Raw genomic sequence first — 21,949 nt, 5'->3', positions numbered from 1 at the left:
CTTGCAGACCAATGCCCAGGACTATCCTATCAACCTTCTTTCCTATTTGAACCAGCCCTATATTCTTCCCCCTCCTACAGTATCTTACAGGGTAAAATATTAAGTACTTTCCCCCCTATTTCTGTGCATCTTAAAAAAAAAAAAAGATAAAACCAGTAACACATGACCAAACAAACTGGTCTGGTAAACTGCTGGGGCATTTTTCAGAGTGCAAAGGCATTTAGAGGGTCCTGAGAAACTACCTTTCCTCCTCCTGTGGCACAGGAATAACTTTGCCAGGCTTCTTCCCACTGGTTGTCTCTTCCTGCCCAATCTGGCCTACAGCTGTATCACTTAACTAGAAAGATAAGGAAAAAGGGGATTAACACCTAATAGAAAATCATTCCCTGTAAGTTTTGCTTATACAGTTATACAAAAATCACACTTTCTTCCACTTGAAAAACCTTCCCTTACTGTGTAAAAATGCACACTTGTGTACATATGGACATTACTGCAAGTACAAATCAAAAGGAATGGAATTAAAAACATTTTAGTTACAAGAATTAAGATGTGTGTTTACTTTAATGCTGTTTGATGGCTGTTCAGCTTCTGTAGATTCCCCTTCATCATCCTCTGGAGAGTCTAATTTCCTCGAAAAACAGCTCTTTGTTGCTTTGGAAAGTTCTTCGTTTCTGGACCCAGAAGATGGTGTGGGACACCTCAGCAACACAGGCGCTGAACTCTCATCAGCTGCGCTCTGGCCACAGGCAAGGTCAGAAGAAGACATGGATCCTTCCGCATGATCACCACAGAAGTTAGACACACCTCTGCTTGTAAAGGGAGTCTTTCCCAGGCAATCCACACCCAGGCTTTGCCAGCCATTAGACATCAGCCCCTCCGAGGTTTCTTCAAGAACACAGCTCCCAACAGTTTTATCATACTCTAGGCAATAATTTATGATTGCTTCTGAAGCTTCTTTTTTGGCTCCCTCCAAACAATCGTCCTCCAGAGGCTGATCTACATAGTCAGCATCAATTGGGCTAAGACTCAGAAGCTCCTGAATGTCAAGGTCAAACAGCATGCGAGTTACTTGGGCTGACTGCAGATGGTTCTCATCCAAACTAACACTTCTTTCATTCAAAAGGCTAGGATAACATTCAGAACTGACTGAAGAACACTCGCTGGACAGACGTACATTTGGTTTCTCTGCATTCTCTGAGGCTTCATTTGCATCTTCACTGATGACTGATGCCCCAGTGCAGCTGCTGCTCTCATCCCTCTCACTCTCTCCATTTACATTTTGGCTCAGAGTGCTTTTTCTAGTTAGGTACCACTCAGATTCCACGCAATCATCTGCCAAGATTTCCTGGATCTCTTCCTCAGTGTAACTGAAAGGAGAATTCCCTTCTTCTCTATCTGACAGTTCCAACAAGGAGTCATTTGGCTCACTATCATCAAAACATCTGGTTGTATCTAGAGAAATGACTACATCATTGTATTTTGACACAGAAGAACTGGCAACAAGGTCGTCATGGCCAGTATCATCCAGAAAATGAGAGGATCCTTGAAAGCAGGCAGAATCTGGGGAACAGAGCAGTAGTTTCTCCGATGGATCTGGAGTGCTACAGTGATGACTCAACACACAAGCCTTCTTAGCTGACTGCAAGGCCTGAACCTGCTCTGTGGAATCCAACAGCCTTTTGGCCCTAGGAACTGCATTATGAACAGTAGGTTTAAATTCATGACAAAGACAAAGCCCAGAGGCATGAGGGGAATGGTCATCCATGTTGCTGTCGGTTCCTGTATCTCAGCAACCCTGCGCCTTCTGCTTACAGCTCTAGAAGCCTATTCTGAAGTTCATCGGATCCTGGTGCCCTTTGATCAGGCTTTTCAGAAAAGAAATCAGCAGGAACCCACTCCGCCCTGCCAGCAAAAACAACATCCTAAATAAAAGAAACTCAGCTGTTTTCCAAAGATGCAGTAATATAACAAGGAGGGCAAAAAACGCTAGATGAGGCACAACGATTTTAACTCCTTGATCTCCGTTACCTCTACTCCTGACCATTTTAGGTCTTAACAACATACAATAACAACCAGTTCCTCATTCCACAAGCGTTCTCACACACGAGGTTGGTTGGCTTTATCAAGCAGGACTAACACAAGCCCCAGTCATCAACGCAGTCTGTACCATCTCCTCCAAAGCTGCTGTAAATCAGTCACTCTAACACCAGACACCAGTATTCACAAATTACATTCTTTACAACCTTAAAGTACAGAACACACTTTAGGTATTAAATAAAGCCACACAGACCCTGCCAGTGTCTCAGCCCCCACCTCTGTCCTTCAAAGACACTAAACAAATAAAAAGTCTTTTTCAGGTTAGGAAAAATTGAGCAACGGAAGAGTAACTCTGTCAGGGAGCTAAGAGGACATTCAGCAGCATATTAGTCACTAACACAGTCATGCAAAACACATATTATAATGAAAGATCAGAAGATAAAAGAACCTTCCCGTAAAATTCAATAGTTTAGAAGTATTCATAAACAAAACCTGTTTTCCTCTTAGTGAGGACACACACTACCATGAATCTTTTGACTTGAAAGCCCTGCATTTAACTCTCACGCAGCAGGAGAATCTGGACTAAGGAAAGGTATTTCCTGTCCTCTTTCACCAACAGATTTAAAGGAATACCTTTTGTCTTTCTGTTTCTTTGACTACTTACTGCTTTCAAAAAGGGCGAGGGGGGTTACCTACTCCAGGAATAAAACCCAGGCAGTTCTGCTGCTTCCTCTTGTTATTCTGTCCAAATAATAAAAATCAGCACTTTCAGAATAATGCTGTAACCACAGTGAAGGAAGAAAATACCTCAGCAATAAGCTATGTACATACAAAACCTATACAAGAACATATGAAGTCATGGGCAGTCCTCACTAGATAGTGCTTGCTTAGAGTTCTGCAATTTAGCTACAAGTGCTCAAGTGCTTCAAAGAGAAACAAAAGACAAATAGAAATTAATTAAACATGGATTTAGTCCTGCAGAGTGTAGCAGTCTGATAATCCAGCTCCTAACCAATAAGGACTTGAAAGGGAGCCAAATGTTTTAAGCCTTTTTGCTGGAACTGGCTTACAAAAAGTACATTTGGAGATGTTTACACACTCAGCCTGCACACAAGGAAATGTTTTTTTTACTGCTGTGACCTTCCCAATTCACCTAACTGCAACCTACACCGGGTCTGTACTTTCAGTCCTACATCAACTGATTCTGGAAGCAGAACTCTGGTAACTATGTTATTGATGATGCAGGAGCCCGGACAGAGGCCCCTGCCATTCCCCACAGAAGTGTGTTGAATTCAGGGGCTGTTCAAGGATTTACACCAGGGTAATGCTCCTTAACAGTTTAAACGGCTCTTAAGCAGATGTAAGACAAGGCTGCCTGCTGCCACCCTCTCACCCTTGTCTCTCATTCCAGCCCTGGTGCTTGTGTGGTCAGACCATGCTGGAGCCAGCTCACCCCCAACTGCAAAAGCACCCACCATGGATGGGCCATTCTCCTAGGGGCTGCCAACGGAGGGTTTTTTTGAAAGTTACACATGCTTTATGTGGGTTTCTAGCACAGCTTCAGTAAATAATGAGATCAAAAGACAAAGCTACTGAGAAACACAGCTCTGCCAAGGCTCATGGTCTGGCTGCCTTGCTCACTGCACTCTCCACAGCCGGACACAGATCTCACAAGCCTGCAATGCTTCCCTGCTCTGGGATCTGCTCCCTCCTGAAGAGAGAAGGGGGAGCAGGGGCCACCTGCTTAGAGAAAACAGTCGCAGGCCACAGGGTAACAGTGCCCTCAGCCCCATGATTTGCCCACCACGTGAGCTTATCTACTCTGAAAACCCAAAATCTCCAGGCGGGGGGAATCCTGCTCTCATCTCACCCGACAGCACAACGGCAAATACCAGCTCTTCTCCTCCGCAGCTCCCTGACCTCCCCCTCTCTCAGACACGGGTCTACTCCTACCCGCTACGGGCCTGCCCCTACCTCACCGGCCCCTTTTTAACTTCCCCTCCCACGGGGGCCGCCCTGGGCCGCCCAACCCGCCCCCCACAAACGCTGCGGGCGCCGAGGCCGCCCCCGGCTCCTCCTCCCGGCCAGGCCCGGCCCGCCCAAGCACCGGCTATTCCCCCCCCCCCCCCCGAGCCCTGACTGGAGTTAAAAAAAAAAACAAAACAACAAAAAACCCAATAAATACACAAAAAAGCTACAAGAAGACAAATTAACCGCCGGGGCCTGGGCCGGGCCGTGGCAGCAGAACTGGCCACCCCGCGCTCACCAGCCGCCATCTTAACGGCACGCGCGCGAGGCGCCGCCTCATTGGTGGGGCGCGGCCCCGCCCTCCCCCGCTCATCGGCAGCTCGGCGCTCGAGCGAGCGGCGGAAATGACGTCTAGGCGCGGTAGGCGAGCGCCGAGCGGAGCTGATGCAACCCATGGAAGGTCGGTGGGGCTGGGCCGGGGGGGGACCGGGCAAGGCCTCGGCACCGGGCAGGGCCTCGGGGGGATCCCGGGGGGTTGGAACCTCCGGTAACGCTGTCTCGTTCCCTGCAGCCGCCGCCATGGAGCCTGCGCCCGGCCCGCAGGAGAAGTATCACCTCATTACCCGGAACCTGCAGGTATTTGGGGGGGGGGGATCGGGGCCAGGGCAGGCCGGGGCAGGGGGGTGCAGGATCGGAGCCGGAGCAAGGCCCTGGGTGTATCAGAGGGAACCTGGATCAGCCTCTGGACCCGGCGGGAGCCCCGAAGGTATGCTGCATACAGGGTGGGCCGGAGCCTGGGTGCGGCTCGGGGCTCAGCTGTATAGCAGGAGGTTGTCCTGTTCACGTCCTCCCCCAGCCACGCCAGCGGGTTCCCGGGGAGGCTCAGCCATGCAGGGTCCGTGTCTTGTCCATCCACAGGAGGTGCTGGGGGAGGATAAGCTCATGGCCATCCTGAAGGAGCGAGAGTTGAAGATCTACTGGGGAACCGCCACCACGGGCAAGCCGCACGTGGCCTACTTCGTGCCCATGTCCAAGATCGCAGACTTCCTGAAGGCAGGGTGTGAGGTACGGGGCCAGGCTGGGAGCTTGGACCCTGCAGGACGTTGTCACCGTGCCAATGGATAGGAACGTGTAGTTCCCCTGACTCGTGTGGCACTGACTCTGTTCCCCTCCGTACTAGGTGACGATACTCTTTGCTGATCTCCATGCTTACCTAGACAACATGAAGGCCCCCTGGGAGCTGCTGGATTTGCGCACCCGCTATTACGAGTACGTGATCAAAGCCGTGCTGGAGAGCATTGGAGTGCCCCTGGAAAAGCTGAAGTTTGTCCGGGGAACCGACTACCAGCTCAGCAAGTGAGTCCTGTAGCCCCTGGTCCTCTCAGGAAGGGAGAGCCTGACCTGGGGCTCTGGTGTTCCTGAGCTTGCCCTGTTCCTGAGCCTGCTCCCAGGCACTGTCACTCAGGGAACAAAGTGAAGGTGCCTCCAGGCCTTGGCTCCTCTCGATGTGGCCAGAAGCAGCATTTGTGTGAAGCAGCTCTAAAAGATGTCCCCCTCCCTGGTGCTAACAGTGCTGTCCCTTTCCTCAGGGAATACACGCTGGACGTGTACCGCCTCTCGTCCGTGGTGACACAGCATGACGCGAAGAAGGCAGGAGCGGAGGTGGTGAAGCAGGTGGAGCACCCCTTGCTGAGCGGTTTGCTCTACCCAGGCCTGCAGGTGCGTGGCGAGGCAGGTCAGCAGAGCCTCTCGGCTGGGGAGCTGCTGGGTGAAGTCAGGACTGCGAGGACGCGTGAGGTTGAATGCCAAGGTCGTTATACTCCACCCCAATATTACACCTGGCAGCAGCACAAAGCACAACCCAAGCACAGAGCTGCTTTTACAGTTACTCTGGCCAGCTGCAGGAGAGCAGGCAGTCTGGAGAGCTCCCATCCTTCCCAGGGTGGGAGTGCCCTGGCAGAGGCTGGGCAGATCCTGGGGGACGGGCAGGACCTCTGAAGGCTGAGCACAGCTGGAGTGTGGAGTCTTGGGTCTAGTCTCAAGGCTGTGTGTGTCTCTCCACAGGCCCTGGATGAGGAGTACCTCAAGGTCGACGCACAGTTTGGTGGAGTTGATCAGAGGAAGATATTCACCTTCGCAGAGAAGGTGAGGAATGGAGTTTGTGAGTTCCCTGCGATGCTGGTGTCTGGCTCAGGGCTCGCATACTTGCTAATCCATTGGGAGAAGCGTGTCTGTGACTTCGGTTGGCACCACAGTGCTCTTCGCAGCTTCTGCTGCTGCTCTCGTGGTCTGTGGGGCTCTGGTGTGCGAAATAGTCACACGTCCCTGGCTGTGGCTGTCAGCTCCTTGTGAACCTGTGATAGCTTTCTGGGTCCTGTTATTCTGGGTCCCCAAGTTATCTGGAGCCAGGAGCAAACAGGGATTGTGAGTTAAAGCTGATCTGCAGAAGAGGATTGTCCATGTCTTGCCTCCTTGCTTTTTCCCAGTACCTTCCCTCCCTGGGCTATGCCAAGCGCATCCATTTGATGAACCCGATGGTTCCTGGTCTGACAGGCAGCAAAATGAGCTCATCAGAAGAGGTTGGTCCCTGAATGGTGGCTGTAGTCAGGGGTTCTGCGGGGGGATGGGTTAATGGCTGGAGGTGGAGGGGCTGCACCCCAAGGGAAGGTGACTTCTCTCTGCTCACACTGGCGTCTAAGAAGCTGCAGCAACTCCAGCATTGAGTTGTCTCTTTTGGGCAAGAGGTTGAGTAAAGGGCTGCGGAAATCTCTTCCTGCAGGACTCAAAGATTGACCTTCTGGACCGCAAGGAGGATGTGAAGAAGAAGTTGAAGAAGGCTTTCTGTGAGCCCGGGAACATAGAGAATAACGGTGTCCTCTCCTTCATCAAGCACGTCCTCTTTCCCCTCAAGTCAGGTGAGGGGCTCACCACGCTTGGGTGCTGGGTCTAGTTTTTCCTGTGGGTAAGAGGAGGGGACGGGAGTGTGTGTCCCCTGAAGCAGGCTGCCCCTCAGTGCCTCCTCCCCAGCTCCTGCTGCGGTCCCCTCAGCTCTTGGGCAAAGTGGGGTGGGGGCAAGTCTCCACTTGGGTTAATCTGAGGCTTAAAATCTGTGTGTCACAGAGTTTGTGATTCTGCGAGAAGAAAAATGGGGAGGAAACAAAACCTACACAGCCTATGAGGCCCTGGAGAAAGACTTTGCTGAGCAGGTGAGTGCCGGGAGGGGCTGAACCCTCTCTCTGTCCCTGAGGCTCCCAAGAGTTCTCTGGGAGGGCTCTGAGCAGCAGTGGGAGATGGAAATCCACACGGGGAAGAGGTGTGGAGCAGAGCGTGGCCCAGTGGCTGTAGGGTGGTAGGGTGCTCGCAGCCAGGAGAGCCCTAAGGTGAGAGAATGTGTGAAGGATGTGGGGGCACCAGCTGTCCTGGAGCAGGGCACGACCATGTCAGCCACATCCTGGAACAGAGCAGCAGTTTAACTGTTTTCAGCTGTTCCCAGCTGAGGCTGCAAGCAAAAGTGTCCAGAAGAGGGGCTCCAATGACTGAGGGGGGAAATCAGGCCAAGGGTTGGGGTTCATCTCCCCACCCTGTTTGGTCTCCAGTTCCTACCTCTCTGGCTTCAGATCAGTGACTCAAATTCTGCTCCCCCTGCCTGGGAGGGAACCATGCAGGAACCCGTCTGTTTGTCATGATACAGGTTGTGCATCCCGGAGACCTGAAGAACTCAGTGGAAGTGGCCCTGAACAAACTGCTTGACCCCATCAGAGAGAAATTCAACAGCCCGGAACTGAAGAAGCTGACCAACGCAGCATATCCCAACCCGTCCAAAGCCAGTAAGGAGGTGCTGGGAGCTCAGGGAAGTGGGGCTGTGGCCACGCCTGGCTGGGTGGGAGGGAGTCCCTCAGGGGCTGAGGTTAGTGAGAAGTTCTGACATTTCAGTCTCAGGAGCGGCCCTGGAGAGCATTAGGAAGGGTGAGGAAAGGCCAACGTCAGGGCTGTTTGCCTGCTCTGGAGAAGAGAGATGCCAGCATCCTTCTCTGGTGCTTGAGAGGCCAGCAAAGCAGAGGAGGGACTGTGCTTTCTGGTATAGAGACAAGCAGGGAATTCAGCAGGCCCCAGAGACAGCATCTGGGGGTCACTGTGTGCTCCCCAGGGCTTGGCCAGCCCCCTGGGTTTATGCTGAGTGGCACAACTGTTCCCTTTGCACTGCAGAGCCTGCAGAGAAGGGTACCAAGAACTCAGAGCCAGAGAATGTGGTCCCATCCCGGCTGGATATCCGTGTTGGCAAAGTGATCAGTGTGGAAAAGGTACAGGCACTACAGGGAGAGGGGAGTAACCTTCCCATATAGTGACACGGGCACTCAGTGTGTGTGGGGGGGTTGTCTGCATCCTTCTTCTTTGCCACCCCAGTTCCCTTCTCTGCTCCTCACCTTCCTTCTGCTTGGCAGCACCCAGATGCTGACAGCCTGTACGTGGAGAAGATCGATGTGGGCGAGCCTGAGCCCCGCACTGTGGTCAGTGGCCTGGTGCAGTTTGTCCCCAAGGAGCAGCTGCAGGACAGGCTGGTGGTGCTGCTTTGCAACCTCAAGCCCCAGAAGATGAGGGGTGTGGAGTCGCAGGGCATGGTGCTGTGTGCCTCCAGGTGAGGGAGGGGGGCATCAGGGCCGTGTACCCCTCCAGGGGTGCAGTCCAGACCCCCCTCTCCTGCCCTAAAGCCCGGCAGTGCTGAGGGGTGGGTGGGTACTGCCTTGGGGTGACTCTCCTCTCTCCACTTCCCTCCACAGCGTGGGGGAACCACGGCAGGTGGAGCCCCTGGACCCGCCAGCCGGGTGCTGTGCCGGGGAGCGCGTCTACGTGGAGGGCTACGAGGGCGGGGAGCCTGATGACGAGCTCAAGCCAAAGAAGAAGGTCTTTGAGAAGCTGCAGGTGAGCAGCTGCGCCGGGGGGGGCTGGGCCACAGCTCGGAGTAGCTGGGACTCCAGGTGTCGAGTGGGGCAGTGCTTAGGGCCACGTAGATGCCACTGTCCGCACCTCTGGGTGACCCCAAATTAGCTGCTTAGTGCCCATGTTTGCTACTGTCAACGAAGCCGTGGAGGAGATGAACCTCCTCGCTGGCTAAACAAGGCGCCGCTCTCCTACTGGCAGCCCGGCCCTGACCCTGCCTCCCCTGCTCTGCTCCCCAGGCCGACTTCCGCGTCTCTGAGGACTGTGTTGCCCAGTGGAAGCAAAGAAACTTCCTGACCAAGCTGGGGAGAGTCTCCTGTAAAAGCCTGAAGGGAGGGAGCATCAGCTAACAAGCACCAGAGCTGCTCCTCGCGCCTCCTGCCTGGCCCCCTCCACCACCTCAGCCAGGCTCTCCTCCCCGGTCTCTGCCATCTCCTCCCCAGCGCCCCGAGCCGGGGGCTCAGCCCTGTGGGCTCCGGGAGCTCTGGGACTGAATTTGCAGCCTCCCACCTGGAGAGCTGCCTCTGACATCCCCCTCGCCCTGGGCCTGCTCAGCCAGCATCTGTGCCTCGGCTGTGGGCCAGCTCTGGGGACTGGTGGTGGCACCACACCTAAGGGATCTGTGTGACTTGTGCCCGCGGCCTCAGACTTTCCGCTGGGGCCATCGGCTCGCTCCCAGTTGTGCCATGGACTGGACGCCCTGCCCGCTGGACCCGATTGGGATGGCGTGTGTGGGTGCTGCAGTGAGGGCTGCTTGCTCAAAACTGTTGCTGCTAACAGAGCTGGGGGCAGCTGCCTGGCAGGCAGGCCCTGTCCCCTGCTTGGCCTGGACACCCCCTGCTCCGTGCCCAGCCTGCCCAGGGCTGTGGCGGCTGCTGCTGGTGCTGCTCTTTGACCAAGAGCCCAGGCAACACTCCTGGCTCCGTCGTAAGCCCGTGGGAGGCCATGGGGGGCGTGGGCCTTAAATACTGACTCGGGAACCATCATCTGTCGTAAACCCAAATAAAATGTCAAGCTGACCGCACCCGGGTGTGCCTGTCTCTCCAGGGGGGAGGCGGCTGAGCTGGCAGCCAGCCCTGCTCCTGTGTTTTGGTGCTGCCCGAGCCCTCTGCCCTCCCTGTGCAGGCAGCAGTGGTGGGAGCCAGCCTGCTGGGGGTCAGTGCCTGCCCCAGAGCTCGACATTGCCAGGAAGGGCAGCTGCCACGTGTGGCAAGACCGTGGCCGTAAGCCAGGAAGCACAGGAGGCAGCAAGCTTCGGTCATCATTTTTACCAGCCAGGTACAGAGCTCTGAGCGGCTACTCGGCGGCAGAGGGTTGGTGGTTGCTTTTGGTTTGGTTTGGTTTGGTTGGGTTTTTTTACAATCGAAGAAATCAAAATGTGACCCAAGTTTACAGAAACAGAAATCAAGGTTCTACCCCAGGGCCTGAAGACCAGCTTGCGGGGCAGCTGGGCTCCCCCTCCACCCTGGGGCCAGCACAGCTGCAGGCTGGCTGTGCCGGGCAGCCAGCGAGTGCCCAGAGACGGCACTGCTGCAGGCAGAGATCGGTGCTGGCCAAGAGCCCCCTCTTGCCTTTCCATCGAGGGCCGAGGCCCTGGTCCCTCCCAGCCTCCATCCTGTCCTGCTGCTCCTGCCCGCATCCCCCCAGGCACTGCCGTGGCCGAAGCCTTCCCCTTCCCTTGTCCAAAGTGCTTCGATTCCTTGTGGACCCGGCTGGCCGGGAGCAGAATGGCTCCAGCTCCAGTGTCTTCGGCCCCTGCACTCCTCTCAGCGTGGCTGCTCTGCTCCGCACGCGCAAACCAAGCGGCAGCCCGGCAGGGAGGAGGTGCTGGCTCGGCACAGGCCTCGAGTCCAGTTAAAAAAAAAAAAAGCAAAATAAAGCTGTAGTACTTAGGAAAGTGAAACCAACACCATTTTTGCATAAATATCATCAAGGCCGTGGAGGCTAAGGCTGTTTGCTTCCTGTATTAAGTTAATTGCCAGTTCCACACTCGTCTGTTGACCTGCCCAGGTCCCTGAGAGATTTGGATTCCTGTCCATGGGGGCACCAGTCCTGCAGCTTCATCCTTCAGGCCGTCTCTCCCCGTCCATCTGCAAGGCAGGAGGGAAAAGCCCATCAGCCACCCGAAGTCCCAGTTTCCCATGGCCCTGCCCCAGGTCTGGCCCCATGGCCGGGCTCTCCCGGCCATCCTGTTGCCACCCCAGCCCCAACATGGCCCACGAGCCACGCTGGGAGCCTACAGCTCAGGAGCCCGAGCACCTACAGCGGCACCATCCCATGGTGGGGCTGAACCGGGCCCCCATCCCGCGTACCTTGTGCAGGGAGGGTCTGAGCCAGCGGCTCTGCGGCGCTCCTGTCCTCCATCCCCGGGGCCGCCATTCCTGCCGGCTCACTCTTAGTCCTGCTCTCGTCCGCTGGCACTGCCTTGGCTTTCCCATCTGGCACGGGGGAGCCCAGTGCCTCTGCCGCCGGTGCCTTTGGGTTCAGGGGGGAAGGAGCCGGCCCCGGGCCAAGCGAAGGCTTCTTGGCTACCGGAGGGGGGATCTTGCCAGGTTTTCGGTGGGCTTGTGCCTTGCCGGGGCCCTGCTGGGCAGCAGCCGGGGCTGCCGAGCGTTGCCCCGAGAAATTCATCAGCTCGGCCACCAAGTTCTTCTTCAGGTCAGCCTGTGCCTCGGGGCACGAGGCCGTCTCGATCACCAGCTTCCTAGAGCTCTTGGCGAAGATGAAGCTGGCGGTGGAGGCCGGTGACTTGTTCCTGGGGGAGAGCTGGCCGTCCCCGGGGGGCCCCTCGGAGCCGGGCAGAGCCGCTCTGCTGCCCGGTGGCTTCTCCGCAGCCTCACCAGAGGACAAGGCGGCAGCCTTGAGGTGCACAGCATGGTGGAGCTGGTTTGAAGGCACCGCGTCTTTGGCAGGAGGGGGCTGCCGTGTGGACAGGGACCGGCGGACAGGCTTCTGGGGTGCCGGCCGCTCCTCGGCACCGGTACCGGCCGTGGCGGGCGGCTCCACGCTCACGGAGCGCAGCCGTACCATCTGCAGCAGCGAGGGCGTGACGATGGGCAGGCTGGCATCCTCCTTGGGCACGGGACCGCTCTTGTTCCGCAACACCGGCTCCTTCTTGGCGTCTGCCCGGGGGCCGTTGGCCGCCTTCTTAAGGCTGATTTGGGGTGGCAGAGCCGGAGCCGAGGGTGGGGGGAGAGGTGGCGGCGGTGGCGGGGGCACGGTGCCCTGGGGAGGGGGCGCGGCGGGGGAAGGCGGCTGCGGTGCCCCAGCCGGAGGGCCTTGCTGCTGGCTGCGCGAGGAGACGGCGGCCGAGAACGAAGACGACGCAGTCCCCGGGCTCGGTGCCGCTTTCTGCCCGGCCACCGGAGCCGGCGCGGCATCAGGCAGGCTGGAGAAATAGGCTTCATCCGGAGGGGGGAAGTCCGCCATGGATAGGTCGTGCTCCTCGGGAGCTGGCGGGGGTGGTGGGGGCCAGGCGGTGTCGGCGGGGGTCTCGCTGGCGGCCTGGGGGGTCCCCTCCACCTTTTTGGCCGGTGGAGGAGGCGGGTGGTAGGCAGGCGGCGGCGATGGCGGTGGAGACTTGCCGCTGGGCTTGGCCAAGGGCTCCTGGCAGGCAGTGCTGGGCACTGGTGGGTCTGGCGAGGGGACGAGGGGGCCGGCGGGGGCTGTGGGCTGCTGGGGCTTGGTGGGTGGCGGGGAGAAGGGAGCGGGCACCTTGGGGTGCGGTGGGATGATGAACCGGTCCGAGCGGCAGGGCAGCGTCTCTGGGGGGGCTGGGTCCGAGGCCGAGGAGGAGATGGAGGTGAGGGAGGAGGACACAGACAGCGCAGGCGACTGCAGGGAGCAGACCCGGTCCGGCTTCTGGGGCTGAGCCCTGCCCGGGGATACAGATGGGGGTCCCAGCCCCTTGGCGGGCAGCGTGGGTGTCCCGCTCTGGCTGGAGTAGCCACTGGAAGGGGACATGGTGCGGTCAGACCCATCCGGGCAGCTCCACTTGGGCTGAGCCTGGGGCTCCCTCAGCACCACTGTCACCCCAGGGCTGCTCCGCAAGGCCTCAGGGGAGCTGGCGCCGGCCAGGCTCTCGGAGCGGAGGCTGCTGGTCTCGCTCAGCGACGACGGGGAGAAGACCTCATCCTCAGCCGTGGGGCTGAAGGGCTCGGGGCGTGGGGACCAGGGCGTGCTGCTCTCCCGCTGGGACCGCCGGTCGGGCTTGGGGGGCAGCCCCAGCACTTTGGGCTCCCCCTCGGCCTTCTGGTGCAGCGAGTAGGTCCTGCGAGGGGGAGCCGGGGGCTTCTTCATTTTCCTGAGGGAGACGCTGCGGGCGGAGGAGCGCTCGCTGGCCAGGCTGCCTGTGTCCGAGCCCTCCGCCTGGCTGCTCATGCTGTAGGCGGGGGATGCCCGGCCACTGCTGCCCCCCACGACCAGAAGCCCGGGGGCTACAGGTCCGGGGCCGGCGGCAGGCTTGGAGCAGGAGCTGGCAAAGCTGGCGGAGCTGTAGATGCTGACTTGGTCGGTGTCAGAGCGAGCCACAGCATCCGCCTCGCCGCACGGTCCTGCCTCGGGCTGCCGGCGGTCAGAGCCACCCTGGGAGGAGATGGTGGAGCTGTTGGAGACGATAGTCTCCGTGGACTGTGAGTGGCTCCAATTGTCGCTGGAGGAGGAGGGCTCGCGGCTGCGGGTGCTGCACTCTGAGAAGCGGGCAAGGGAGCGCACCGAGGCCGGGCTGGACGACACCAGGCTGCAGCGGCTCAGCGTCCGCACGCTGCTCCGCGTCAGGGCCACCACGTCCACCATGGGCGGCAGGATGGCGTTGGGAATGATCTTAGACATGTAGGTGCCCTGGGGCGAGATGGACATGACGGGGCTCAGCAGCTCCGGGGGGGTGGCGTTGGTGGTCATGCCCGGCACGGCCAGTGACTTTGGCCTCACCATGGGTGACAGCTTGGCCGCCGTCTTCCTCCCCAGCAATGTGTCGTCATAGTAAACCCGGTCGATGTGCTTCTGCAGGGCCGTGTCTGCCTCCTCCAAGGCTCCCAGGCGAACATGGGCACCCCCGGAGAGAGCCAGTGGCTGCAGCTTCCCGTCGATGGTGGGGATGCGGATGGCGTCGCCGGAGACCTGCCCGCCGTTCAGCAAGGGCTGTGGCAGCTGGCTGCCCCCGTGCCTTGCCTGCCCTCGTCCATCAGCCTCGGGGTGTCCCTTGGCTTCCCGGCTGTTCCTGAGACCTGGGAGCCGGGAGAGACGAGCCCGGTGTGATGCTAAGGCAGACGCACCGAGCCAAGGCAAACAGAGCCTGGCCAACGAGACCAGACCCTAAAAATCCCCCCTTGCCCCCGATGCTTACCCAGCTCCTTCTGGACATGCTGGGGGATGCCCAGCACTGTCGTCCTCCTTTCTTTCCTCTTCTTGCCAGCCCTCTCTGAGGATTTGGGAAAGGAGTCATGCGGTCGGAAGGTGGAACCTGCGAGAGGCATGAGTGGGTCCAGTTGGCACGAGGGGGACCCTGGCCAGGGTGTCCCTGGCATCCCCATCACCCCCCCACTGCCGGAGATGCTCCAGGACAAGCCGGAGCAGGCTGAGCTGAGGGCTCAGGCTTTCAGCACAGCCCGGAGAGGTATTACCAGCTGCCAAACAGCCGCGCAGTCTGAGCAGGGAGGAGACAGTGTCTGTCTGTCCGTCTGTCCCCCCCGCCCAGCTCCAATGCTCTGACTCAGCCAGAGTTCCTCTCTTCTCTCTAAGGGCCCCCAAATCCCTGCACTGGCTCATGGCCACGCCAACGCAGAGCCCAGCTTTCCTGCCATGCGCCCCGGCCCCCCCTCACACCCCTTCAGCTTGCGTCCCCTGGCCCCGCAGCCCCCCAGCTGGATACCTTTCCGCTGGATCATCTCGGAGCGGATGGAGAGGGCGTCCTCAGAGGTGCTGTCAGTGGCACAGGAGGCCGTCTGGCTCCGGAAGGACACGCTGTCATCCTCCGAGGATGCGCAGGACTGTACGGGCAGAGAGCGGGCTCAGGCGGACCCCGGGCTGGGGGGACGGAGCTGCCCCGGCCCCCGCCAGGCCCCTTCTCCACCGCAAACTGACTCCTCAGCCCAGCGCTGCCGAGACAAAAGCTTCTCCGAGGGCCAAAGGCTGAGTCAGCCACGCCGGCATCCAGAGTCCTCCCACCAGGAGCGGGGCCGAGAGCAGCCCCAGGGACCCCGCGTGGCTTCGCAGCCCCCTGGAGAGCAAGCGAGCTGGGGTGCAGCCTACCCAGAGGGGCACCCGATGGAACCGCCGGCCTCGCCGCCATGCCAAGCTGAAAATGGCCCCATGGCTGCGTCCAGCCCCGCTGTGCCCCAGAACCCCGGGGCTGGAGGGCTGCCACGGGTGGGAGAGGGGCGTGGGGCTGAGGGATGGGGGGGCACGGGGACAGGCAGGCAGCGACGTGGCCGTGCCAGGGACCCGCAGCACACGCAGGGACAGCCCTGTGACAGGTACAGCTTTCAGTGCCCCCTTCATCCCTCCAAAGCATCTCTTGGCACAGACAGAGGTCAGGATGAGACACATCAGCGTGAACCAACACCCGACCGCTCTTGCTTGCTCAGGGGCTCCTGGCCCCCCGCTTCCAAGGGGTTAAGGGGGCCAAGAGCCAGCAGCTTGAGCAAACACGGGCGGGTGAGGCACTGGCAGCGGGGTCAGAGCCCTGGGAAGCGGCGAAGCCTAGCTCGGCCAAGAGAGTGGGAGTTTCTCCTCGTCAGCAGCCAGGGAGGGGCCCGGCCACGGGGCTGGATACGGCCAACGGTCCCCGTCATGCCGCCCCATCGTCCCACCTCACTTGGGGCTGCCAGGGGACACCAGTGAAGTGGGGTGGGGGGGACGGAGGGACACAGGCACGGTGGGGGTCCCCGGGCAGAGCCCCACAAGGCAGGGCAGGACGTGCTGAGGCTGAGGACGGGGATGGGGACAGCAGCTCATCATGGGGCAAAGGGGATAATGCTGAGGGACGCATGACTCCATTCCACAACCCCCCCCGGCCATGGTCCTGCAGTCTCAGCTGGTTTCCCATCTGCCTCCAGCCCCCAAACACCACCTGGGGAGGGGGAAAGAGGGGCCAACTTGTGTCCCCTCACCCCCAGGGCACCCCGAGAGCACTGCGGGGCAGAGCCAGCTCCTCGGCAGGGCTCACCTGGAGGCTGCTGGTGTCCCCGTGGTCCCAGGCACTTTTGGTCTGCTTCTGCTTCTCTGCGGAGGGAAGGCAGGGGGTAAATCCCTCCAGAGGAGCCGAGGGAGCCACCAGCCAGCCAAACGGCCGCTGAATCCGGCAATGCTGCCCGTACACCCCAGCCACCACCACCAGTCCCGGGGCACTGGACTCCGGTCAGCCCCATCGCGCCGCCCACGCAGCCCGGCCAGCCAGGAGCTGGGGCCGGCCGGCTGCACCCTCCGCCACGTCCCCGGGCCACCCCGGGGCCTGGGGACACCTACCCTGGTGCTGCAGGGACTTCAGTCCCTGCTGAGCCTGGTTGTGCAGCTCCTCCAGGTGCGGGGGCCGCGTGGTGGGGAAGAAGACGTTGTCGGGGCATTCCTCGCCTGCCGTATACTGCACGCTCAGCCGCTTCTCAGTCTCGCCCTTGGTAGCGCCTGTGAAGATAGAGGGGTCAGCTTGGCTGGGGGGGACACAGCCGCGTTCCCACCGATGCACCCCCACGCGTAGGACATGGCTGCAGCGAGCTGGGAGAAGCGCCGAGCAATGACAGCCGGCCCGGGATGACGTTATCCCGCTCATCTCCAAACCGGGCACTGGAAATGCCGTGCGAGAAATCATCTCCCAAGGCTCTGCCCGGCCGGTCGATATACTGGAGTCAGGCTGTCTCCAGCGTGAAGCTGCAGGGTTTTCTACCCACCGGCCAGAGCAGAGCTGGGGCACAGCACCGCCCTCCTCCCCAGCACCTTCATTAGGAGCAAACGAGGCAGCAAGTTGCGTGGGGCTGTGGGCAGCTGAGCAGAGAAGGGGCGGCATGGGGAGGGTTAAACGAGGGTAGAAAGACGATGACTTTCCCTTTGTAGGGTTGCATCATCCCCAGGCCTTGCAAAGCACCCCAAGAGCAGGGACTCACCCTGTGCTCAGGCAGGCTGGGAACTGCACCGACGAGGGAAACTGAGGCACAGCCTGGTGCAGAAACCCCAGAGGACCCGAATCCCCCCTCCGAGCCCCCCACATGCTGGAGACCCTATCTGCCATGCCAGGGCTGGCACAGCCCCCTCCCTGCAAACCATCGCCAGCACCCTGGGGTGCCGACAACCGGCTCCGGGCTTTTGCTGGGTCCTGCACCTGGCATCGCCCAGCCAGGGCACCGCAGCACGGTGGGCGCAGCCCTGCCCGCTCCTGCCTGCACGCCGCTGCCTGCTGCGAAGCCTCAAACTCTTCCTGCCCGGAAAAAAAAACAATTTCAGGCTAAGGAAGGGAAGGGCGAGCAAAGGAAACCGGCAGGGCTGGCGGCAGCATCCTGCGGACACGGGCACCTGCTGCTCAGCATCGCCGGCACCGCGTACCCATCCCCTGTCCCCCGTGTCCCCCGTGTCCCCCGTCCCCTCCCAGCCAGCCTGGCCAAGCAGCGAGGCGGCCGCGCTCCACCGCACAAAGGAGCAGGCCCTGAACAATGGAGCCGGCCCACCCTGCCGCGCCATGCCGCCTCGCCGGCCTTTGCCTCCGCCGGCATCCGCGGCACGGCGAGCGGGCACTGGGGGGTACGGCCAGGCCGGGAGAGCGGGTGGCGGCACAGGGGACCCCTGTGCCGGTGCGGGGTCCCTGCAAGGGGACACGAGACACCCACAGCCCCCCCAACCATCATGTTCCCCTTTTCCTAAGCCCTTTCGTCCCCCAATTTTGGCAGCCTCTCGCCTGACACCCCCCCACCCCGGCACACTCAGAGCCGCCTTCCGGCGAGAGGAGCGCAGTGATTTATTCCGTTAACTTCCCAGTGGACGGGGTCGGGGTCACCTTCCCTGCTCTCCCCCTGGGATGGCAGCCCCCCACCCCTGCCCACTGCGGGTGGGCAAGCACCCGGTGCCGGGCAGGCGGGGGTCCTGGAGGACAGGGGTTGTGTAAGGACAAGGCGCTGCTCCCTCCCTCCCGCTCACTCACCCTTCTTCTTGAAGAAAGCCAGAAGCGAGGAAAGGTTCCTGCCCATGAAAACCACCATGGTGGCCAGGGAGAGGGTCTGGTCCCCGCAGGAGCAGGGGCTCCGCTGCCCCCCACGGAGGCTCTGCCTATTGTGCCGGGGCAGCTCTTGCCCAGCCGTGTGCTGGCAAGGCGGATGCCGGCGGCCCCCAGCTCCCTCTCTCCGTCCTCATCCGCGCGGCGGGAGGATGCTCGGCTGGGCAAGGAGGCTCCGGTGCAGCTGCCTGCGCGCTGGGAGAATCCTGACCCCGGGGATGGCTGCACGGCGGCAGGAGGGAACAGCCCCAGCTGCACCCACCGTGCTCCTCGGTCACGGGAGGAGAGCAGGGGCCCCTCCTCTGGCCTCCCCGCTCATCCCCGGCCCTCCCGCCTCCTCCCACGCACGGCACGGCCAGCAGGGATCCATTCTGCCAGGCTCAGGGCCAGGATTTCTCCAACTCCCCCCTTGTTGCACCCCTGCGAGCCCCCCAGGGCCCTCCTCGCCTGCTCTCCGCTGGGCTCAGTATCCCTGCAAACCAGTTGCTCACTTCCACAACCGTGCAGCCAACTGGGAGGAGCTGGGAGGCTTTTCCTCTGGCGAGCACCAGCCCTTGGGACACAGCACAGCCAACGGTGCTGGCATTCCCCCTCCTTGTCTGTCCCCAGTGCCCCCTGGGACCCAGCACCCACCGCAGCCCCGCCAGGGAGAACCCCACTCCCAGCACGGCTCATCCCGCAGCGGGGGGACACGAGCCATCATGGGGCAAAGAGCGCTTGTCCTTAGGGGCAGGGCGTCCAGCACAGCTACGTCACGGTCACGAGAGCCGGCGGCACTGGGGGAAAACAAGGTCTCGGACCAGTCTAACCAGTAGCTCCAGCTGCACGGGGGCATGTGAAGGCAGGGGCAGAAATGCCGGGTGGTCACGCACTGGCACAGACCGTGGCGCTGACAGCCACCCGTCCCCATTGCACAAGGCGCTGCGTGGTCCCAGGGCGGTGGGTGCCAGGGAGCCCCGCGCTGTCTGGCAGGCAGCAGGCAGGCTGCCTGCAGCAGCGGTGCCCCGTGCAGAAAGGGAATTTGCCCTGTCCATCAGCCCTGGGTGCCCAACACCTCAGGGAGCTCCATCCCTCCCATGGCCAGGTGTTTTGGCCCAAAAGGTGAAGAGCTTCCAGTATTTACCCAGCGGGCCAGGCCATCCTCATGTCACCCGGGAGCTGAAATGTCAAACCCTCCTTCCCCTGCCCTGCCAGCTCCCCACGGGCTGCGCCCAGGGTTTATTGCACCCAGACAGAGGTTGGGCTGCAGACGGAGCAGCAGAGAGCGAGGGTCCCACCGGATCCCAGGCATGGAACGTGCAGCCCAAGGGACAGTTTGACCTTGCAATGGGCACCTCTGCATCTCCGGCCAGGCAGCTCCAAGCTTAGCGAGAGTTTCTTCCCCTGCATCTCCTATGTGCCCACAACAGCAAATACAAGCGGGGCCCTGCAGCCCCTGCTATGCATAACCCATCACCCTGCTTCCAGCATGGGCAGGATCGGCCCCGCTGCCCACGCGCTCACCCAGAAGGTGCCGGCGGCTGCAGGCAGACGCTCCCCAGCTGTTTTCACAGCGCAAGTGGAAAAAGGACATAATTAAAGGGCTGAGGATGCACAAAGCGGGCAGCCACGTGCTGCGCTGAACGCTGTCCTCTCCTCTCCGGGCAGCCTGTCACGAGCCCCAGCGAGGGCCACGGCCGATGGCGGGCAAACTCAGCTGAGAGTGACGCTGCTCCCAGCTCTGCAGGGAAGGGTCTGGCCCTCCAGGATGGCACGTCCAGCTCTGCCCATATGGATGGGGCTGAACCTGGGACCCCCCCTGCACAGTACCAGGAGCTCTGGGAGCCCCTGTGGGTAAAGAGGGACAGTTCCCCCTCTGCTGCTGGTCCAGGGCCGAGGCACGGCTAAGCTTCAGCCCCATGGGTCTGCCCATGGCAACACACGTAGAAGATGCTGCCTTGGGGCTGTAAGGACGTTCCCAGGTGCCAGCAGAGAGCCTGTCCCTGCTCCTCCTCCCTGTACATGGCCCATCACCCACGAGGACCCAAAGAGCCTCGAGAGCATCCCTTGCTGATGGAGACACGCGTCCCTCTCCTGAGTGTGACACCTCTGCGGCTTGGAGCAGGAGGAGCTCAGCATCCCTGGCTGCAATCACCCAAAGGATAATCCGGGCAGGGCGCCGCGGCCACCACCCAGCCGGGGCAGGAGCGCTGCTTGGCCATGGAAGAGCCTCGTGCCAAGGGCTGATGCTGGGAAGCATGGCAACGCGTGAAGAGCAGCCTCTGCTTCTCCTCCCACTCCTTGCAACCTTCGCTACCGCATCCTCCTCGCCTGGACGGCCTCACCCCGGCTCTGTCAATATATGGCGTAACCTGCTGCAAAGGGGACAGGAAAAGCGGGGGAAGCCAGGAGGGAGAGAGTCCTGATCCTGCGGCAGAGGCTTCAGATCTTGGTGGGCTGAGGAAGCCGCCGCAGCTGCAGCCAGTGCCGGTAGCAACACGCCCGGTCAGAGCTGGCGTCCCGTCCCTTGCGCATTCCTTGCGACATGCCCTGGATCGCCCCGTCCCCTCCAGGCTCAGTGGTGCTGATCTGACACACGTGCCTTGTCCGCACGTGGCAGCGGGATCCTCCCGGAGAAGAAGCCGGAGGCCTCTCAGGGCCAGGCACTCTCTCAAGGATGGTCTCCCTGAACCAGAGCTTCTATCTGCCACTACCAGGATGGTCCAGAGGGAGCAAAGCATCCCTGCAGCAAGGCAAAATGATAGGAAGGGGCAGGGAACCCCAGGCACCCTGCCTTCAGCTCTGCCTGCTCCACGCTATGGTGGCAGAAAGGGGCTGGAGGGCACCAGGGTGGGCATGGGAAGGGCTGGACAAGTGAGAGACTAGAGCTGAGACCCCAAAGGAACACTGCCAGGGCCGTGCAACTGGATCAGCGATGCTGCAAGTGGGATACGGTGCCAGCCCAGCTCCCTCCCGGAGCTGGCTTAGCCATGATGCTGCTCTTCACTCAGGGAGAGCCAGAGGAGAAAACCCTGGCTCCTGTCCCCCCTCCTCGCCAGGCCTGTGCCTCCTGCAAGCAGCAGGTTTGGCCAGACACAGCTGCAAACATCCATCTCTGCCTGCACGGCACTGCCTCGACTTGCCTTCTCCCTGCACAGCGGCGGGTCCTGCGGCAGGAGGCAGGGAACAGGCAGCGCAGCTCCCTGCCCGCCCCTTCCACCACCACTGACTCACCGGAGAAAAATGGGGATGAGGGGGGAGCTGGCAGGCAGGCGGGAAGGGGCTGCAAGGTCCCCAGGGGAGGAAGGGGAGGAGAACCTGCCTCTGTGTGTGTGTCCTGCTCGGTGGGATGGAGACCTTGCCTCCCTTCTGGCAGCCAGTGCGGCGCAGAGAGCAGCGAGAGAGAGCGAGAAGACTCCCTGCCCCATGGGGTCGATGCTCTCCCACCACTTTGGGGCTCCTTCCCACCACGCTGCTCCCAGGCATTGGCCAGCACCATCCAGGCATGCACCCAGGCTTGGGGACCGCTCTGCTCCCTGCGCTGGAGAGCGGCAAAGCAGCAGTTACCTGCAGATGCCATAAGGATGGATAACACCAATGGGGTGCACCATGAACCCCAGCCCCAAAAGCCCCACAGAGCAGTCAGGATGTGGACCCTGCCACGGCCGTGAGAGCCCCCAGGTTCTGCTCCAGCATCCAGCCCCTCTGCTTCCTCCGAATCGGCCTCTCCCATTGCAGCACAACCAGCCAGTTCCCCAGCCGGTGGGACGGTGCAGGCAGACCTGCCGGCATCTCCCTTTTGGGAGCGATGACGCCTTTTTACGAGCCTGA

General features: G+C 60.7%; 2 protein-coding genes across 2 annotated transcripts; one reads left to right on the top strand and one right to left on the bottom strand.

The window, feature by feature from the left end:
* The first annotated feature begins 4,419 nt into the window (after positions 1–4,419).
* On the top strand, positions 4,420–9,904 carry YARS (tyrosyl-tRNA synthetase). The gene is made up of 14 exons (XM_010576051.1): positions 4,420–4,465; positions 4,577–4,641; positions 4,924–5,070; positions 5,186–5,361; positions 5,595–5,724; positions 6,070–6,150; positions 6,492–6,584; positions 6,785–6,920; positions 7,126–7,211; positions 7,697–7,832; positions 8,212–8,306; positions 8,448–8,641; positions 8,784–8,925; positions 9,183–9,904. The coding sequence occupies exons 1-14, from the start codon at positions 4,450–4,452 to the stop codon at positions 9,291–9,293; spliced, it is 1,608 nt and encodes a 535-aa protein (XP_010574353.1). The 5' UTR covers positions 4,420–4,449; the 3' UTR covers positions 9,294–9,904.
* A 1,106-nt stretch (positions 9,905–11,010) lies between these two features.
* Positions 11,011–18,125, bottom strand: KIAA1522 (KIAA1522 ortholog). Its single transcript, XM_010576332.1, has 9 exons — positions 18,068–18,125; positions 16,408–16,563; positions 16,109–16,164; positions 14,813–14,930; positions 14,288–14,404; positions 13,493–14,168; positions 11,551–13,348; positions 11,256–11,514; positions 11,011–11,033 (listed from the first exon to the last, which is right to left on the bottom strand). Exons 1-9 carry the CDS (start codon positions 18,123–18,125, stop codon positions 11,011–11,013), a joined length of 3,261 nt encoding a protein of 1,086 aa, XP_010574634.1.
* Positions 18,126–21,949: the final 3,824 nt, after the last annotated feature.

Source organism: Haliaeetus leucocephalus, unplaced genomic scaffold, assembly GCF_000737465.1.
Source record: "Haliaeetus leucocephalus isolate CR32 unplaced genomic scaffold, Haliaeetus_leucocephalus-4.0 Scaffold517, whole genome shotgun sequence".
NCBI lineage: Eukaryota > Metazoa > Chordata > Aves > Accipitriformes > Accipitridae > Haliaeetus > Haliaeetus leucocephalus.
This window is presented reverse-complemented; position numbering and strand designations above follow the sequence as displayed.

Coding starts and splice junctions, on each gene's coding strand:
- YARS (XM_010576051.1), top strand. Junction 4,642..4,923: donor TCATTACCCGGAACCTGCAG/GTATTTGGGGGG, acceptor GTCCATCCACAG/GAGGTGCTGGGGGAGGATAA. Junction 5,362..5,594: donor ACCGACTACCAGCTCAGCAA/GTGAGTCCTGTA, acceptor CCCTTTCCTCAG/GGAATACACGCTGGACGTGT.
- KIAA1522 (XM_010576332.1), bottom strand. CDS start 18,125: ATGGTGGTTTTCATGGGCAGGAACCTTTCCTCGCTTCTGGCTTTCTTC. Junction 11,515..11,550: donor ATTTCTCGGGGCAACGCTCG/GCAGCCCCGGCT, acceptor GGCCCCGGCAAG/GCACAAGCCCACCGAAAACC. Junction 11,034..11,255: donor TCAGACCCTCCCTGCACAAG/GTACGCGGGATG, acceptor CCTGCCTTGCAG/ATGGACGGGGAGAGACGGCC.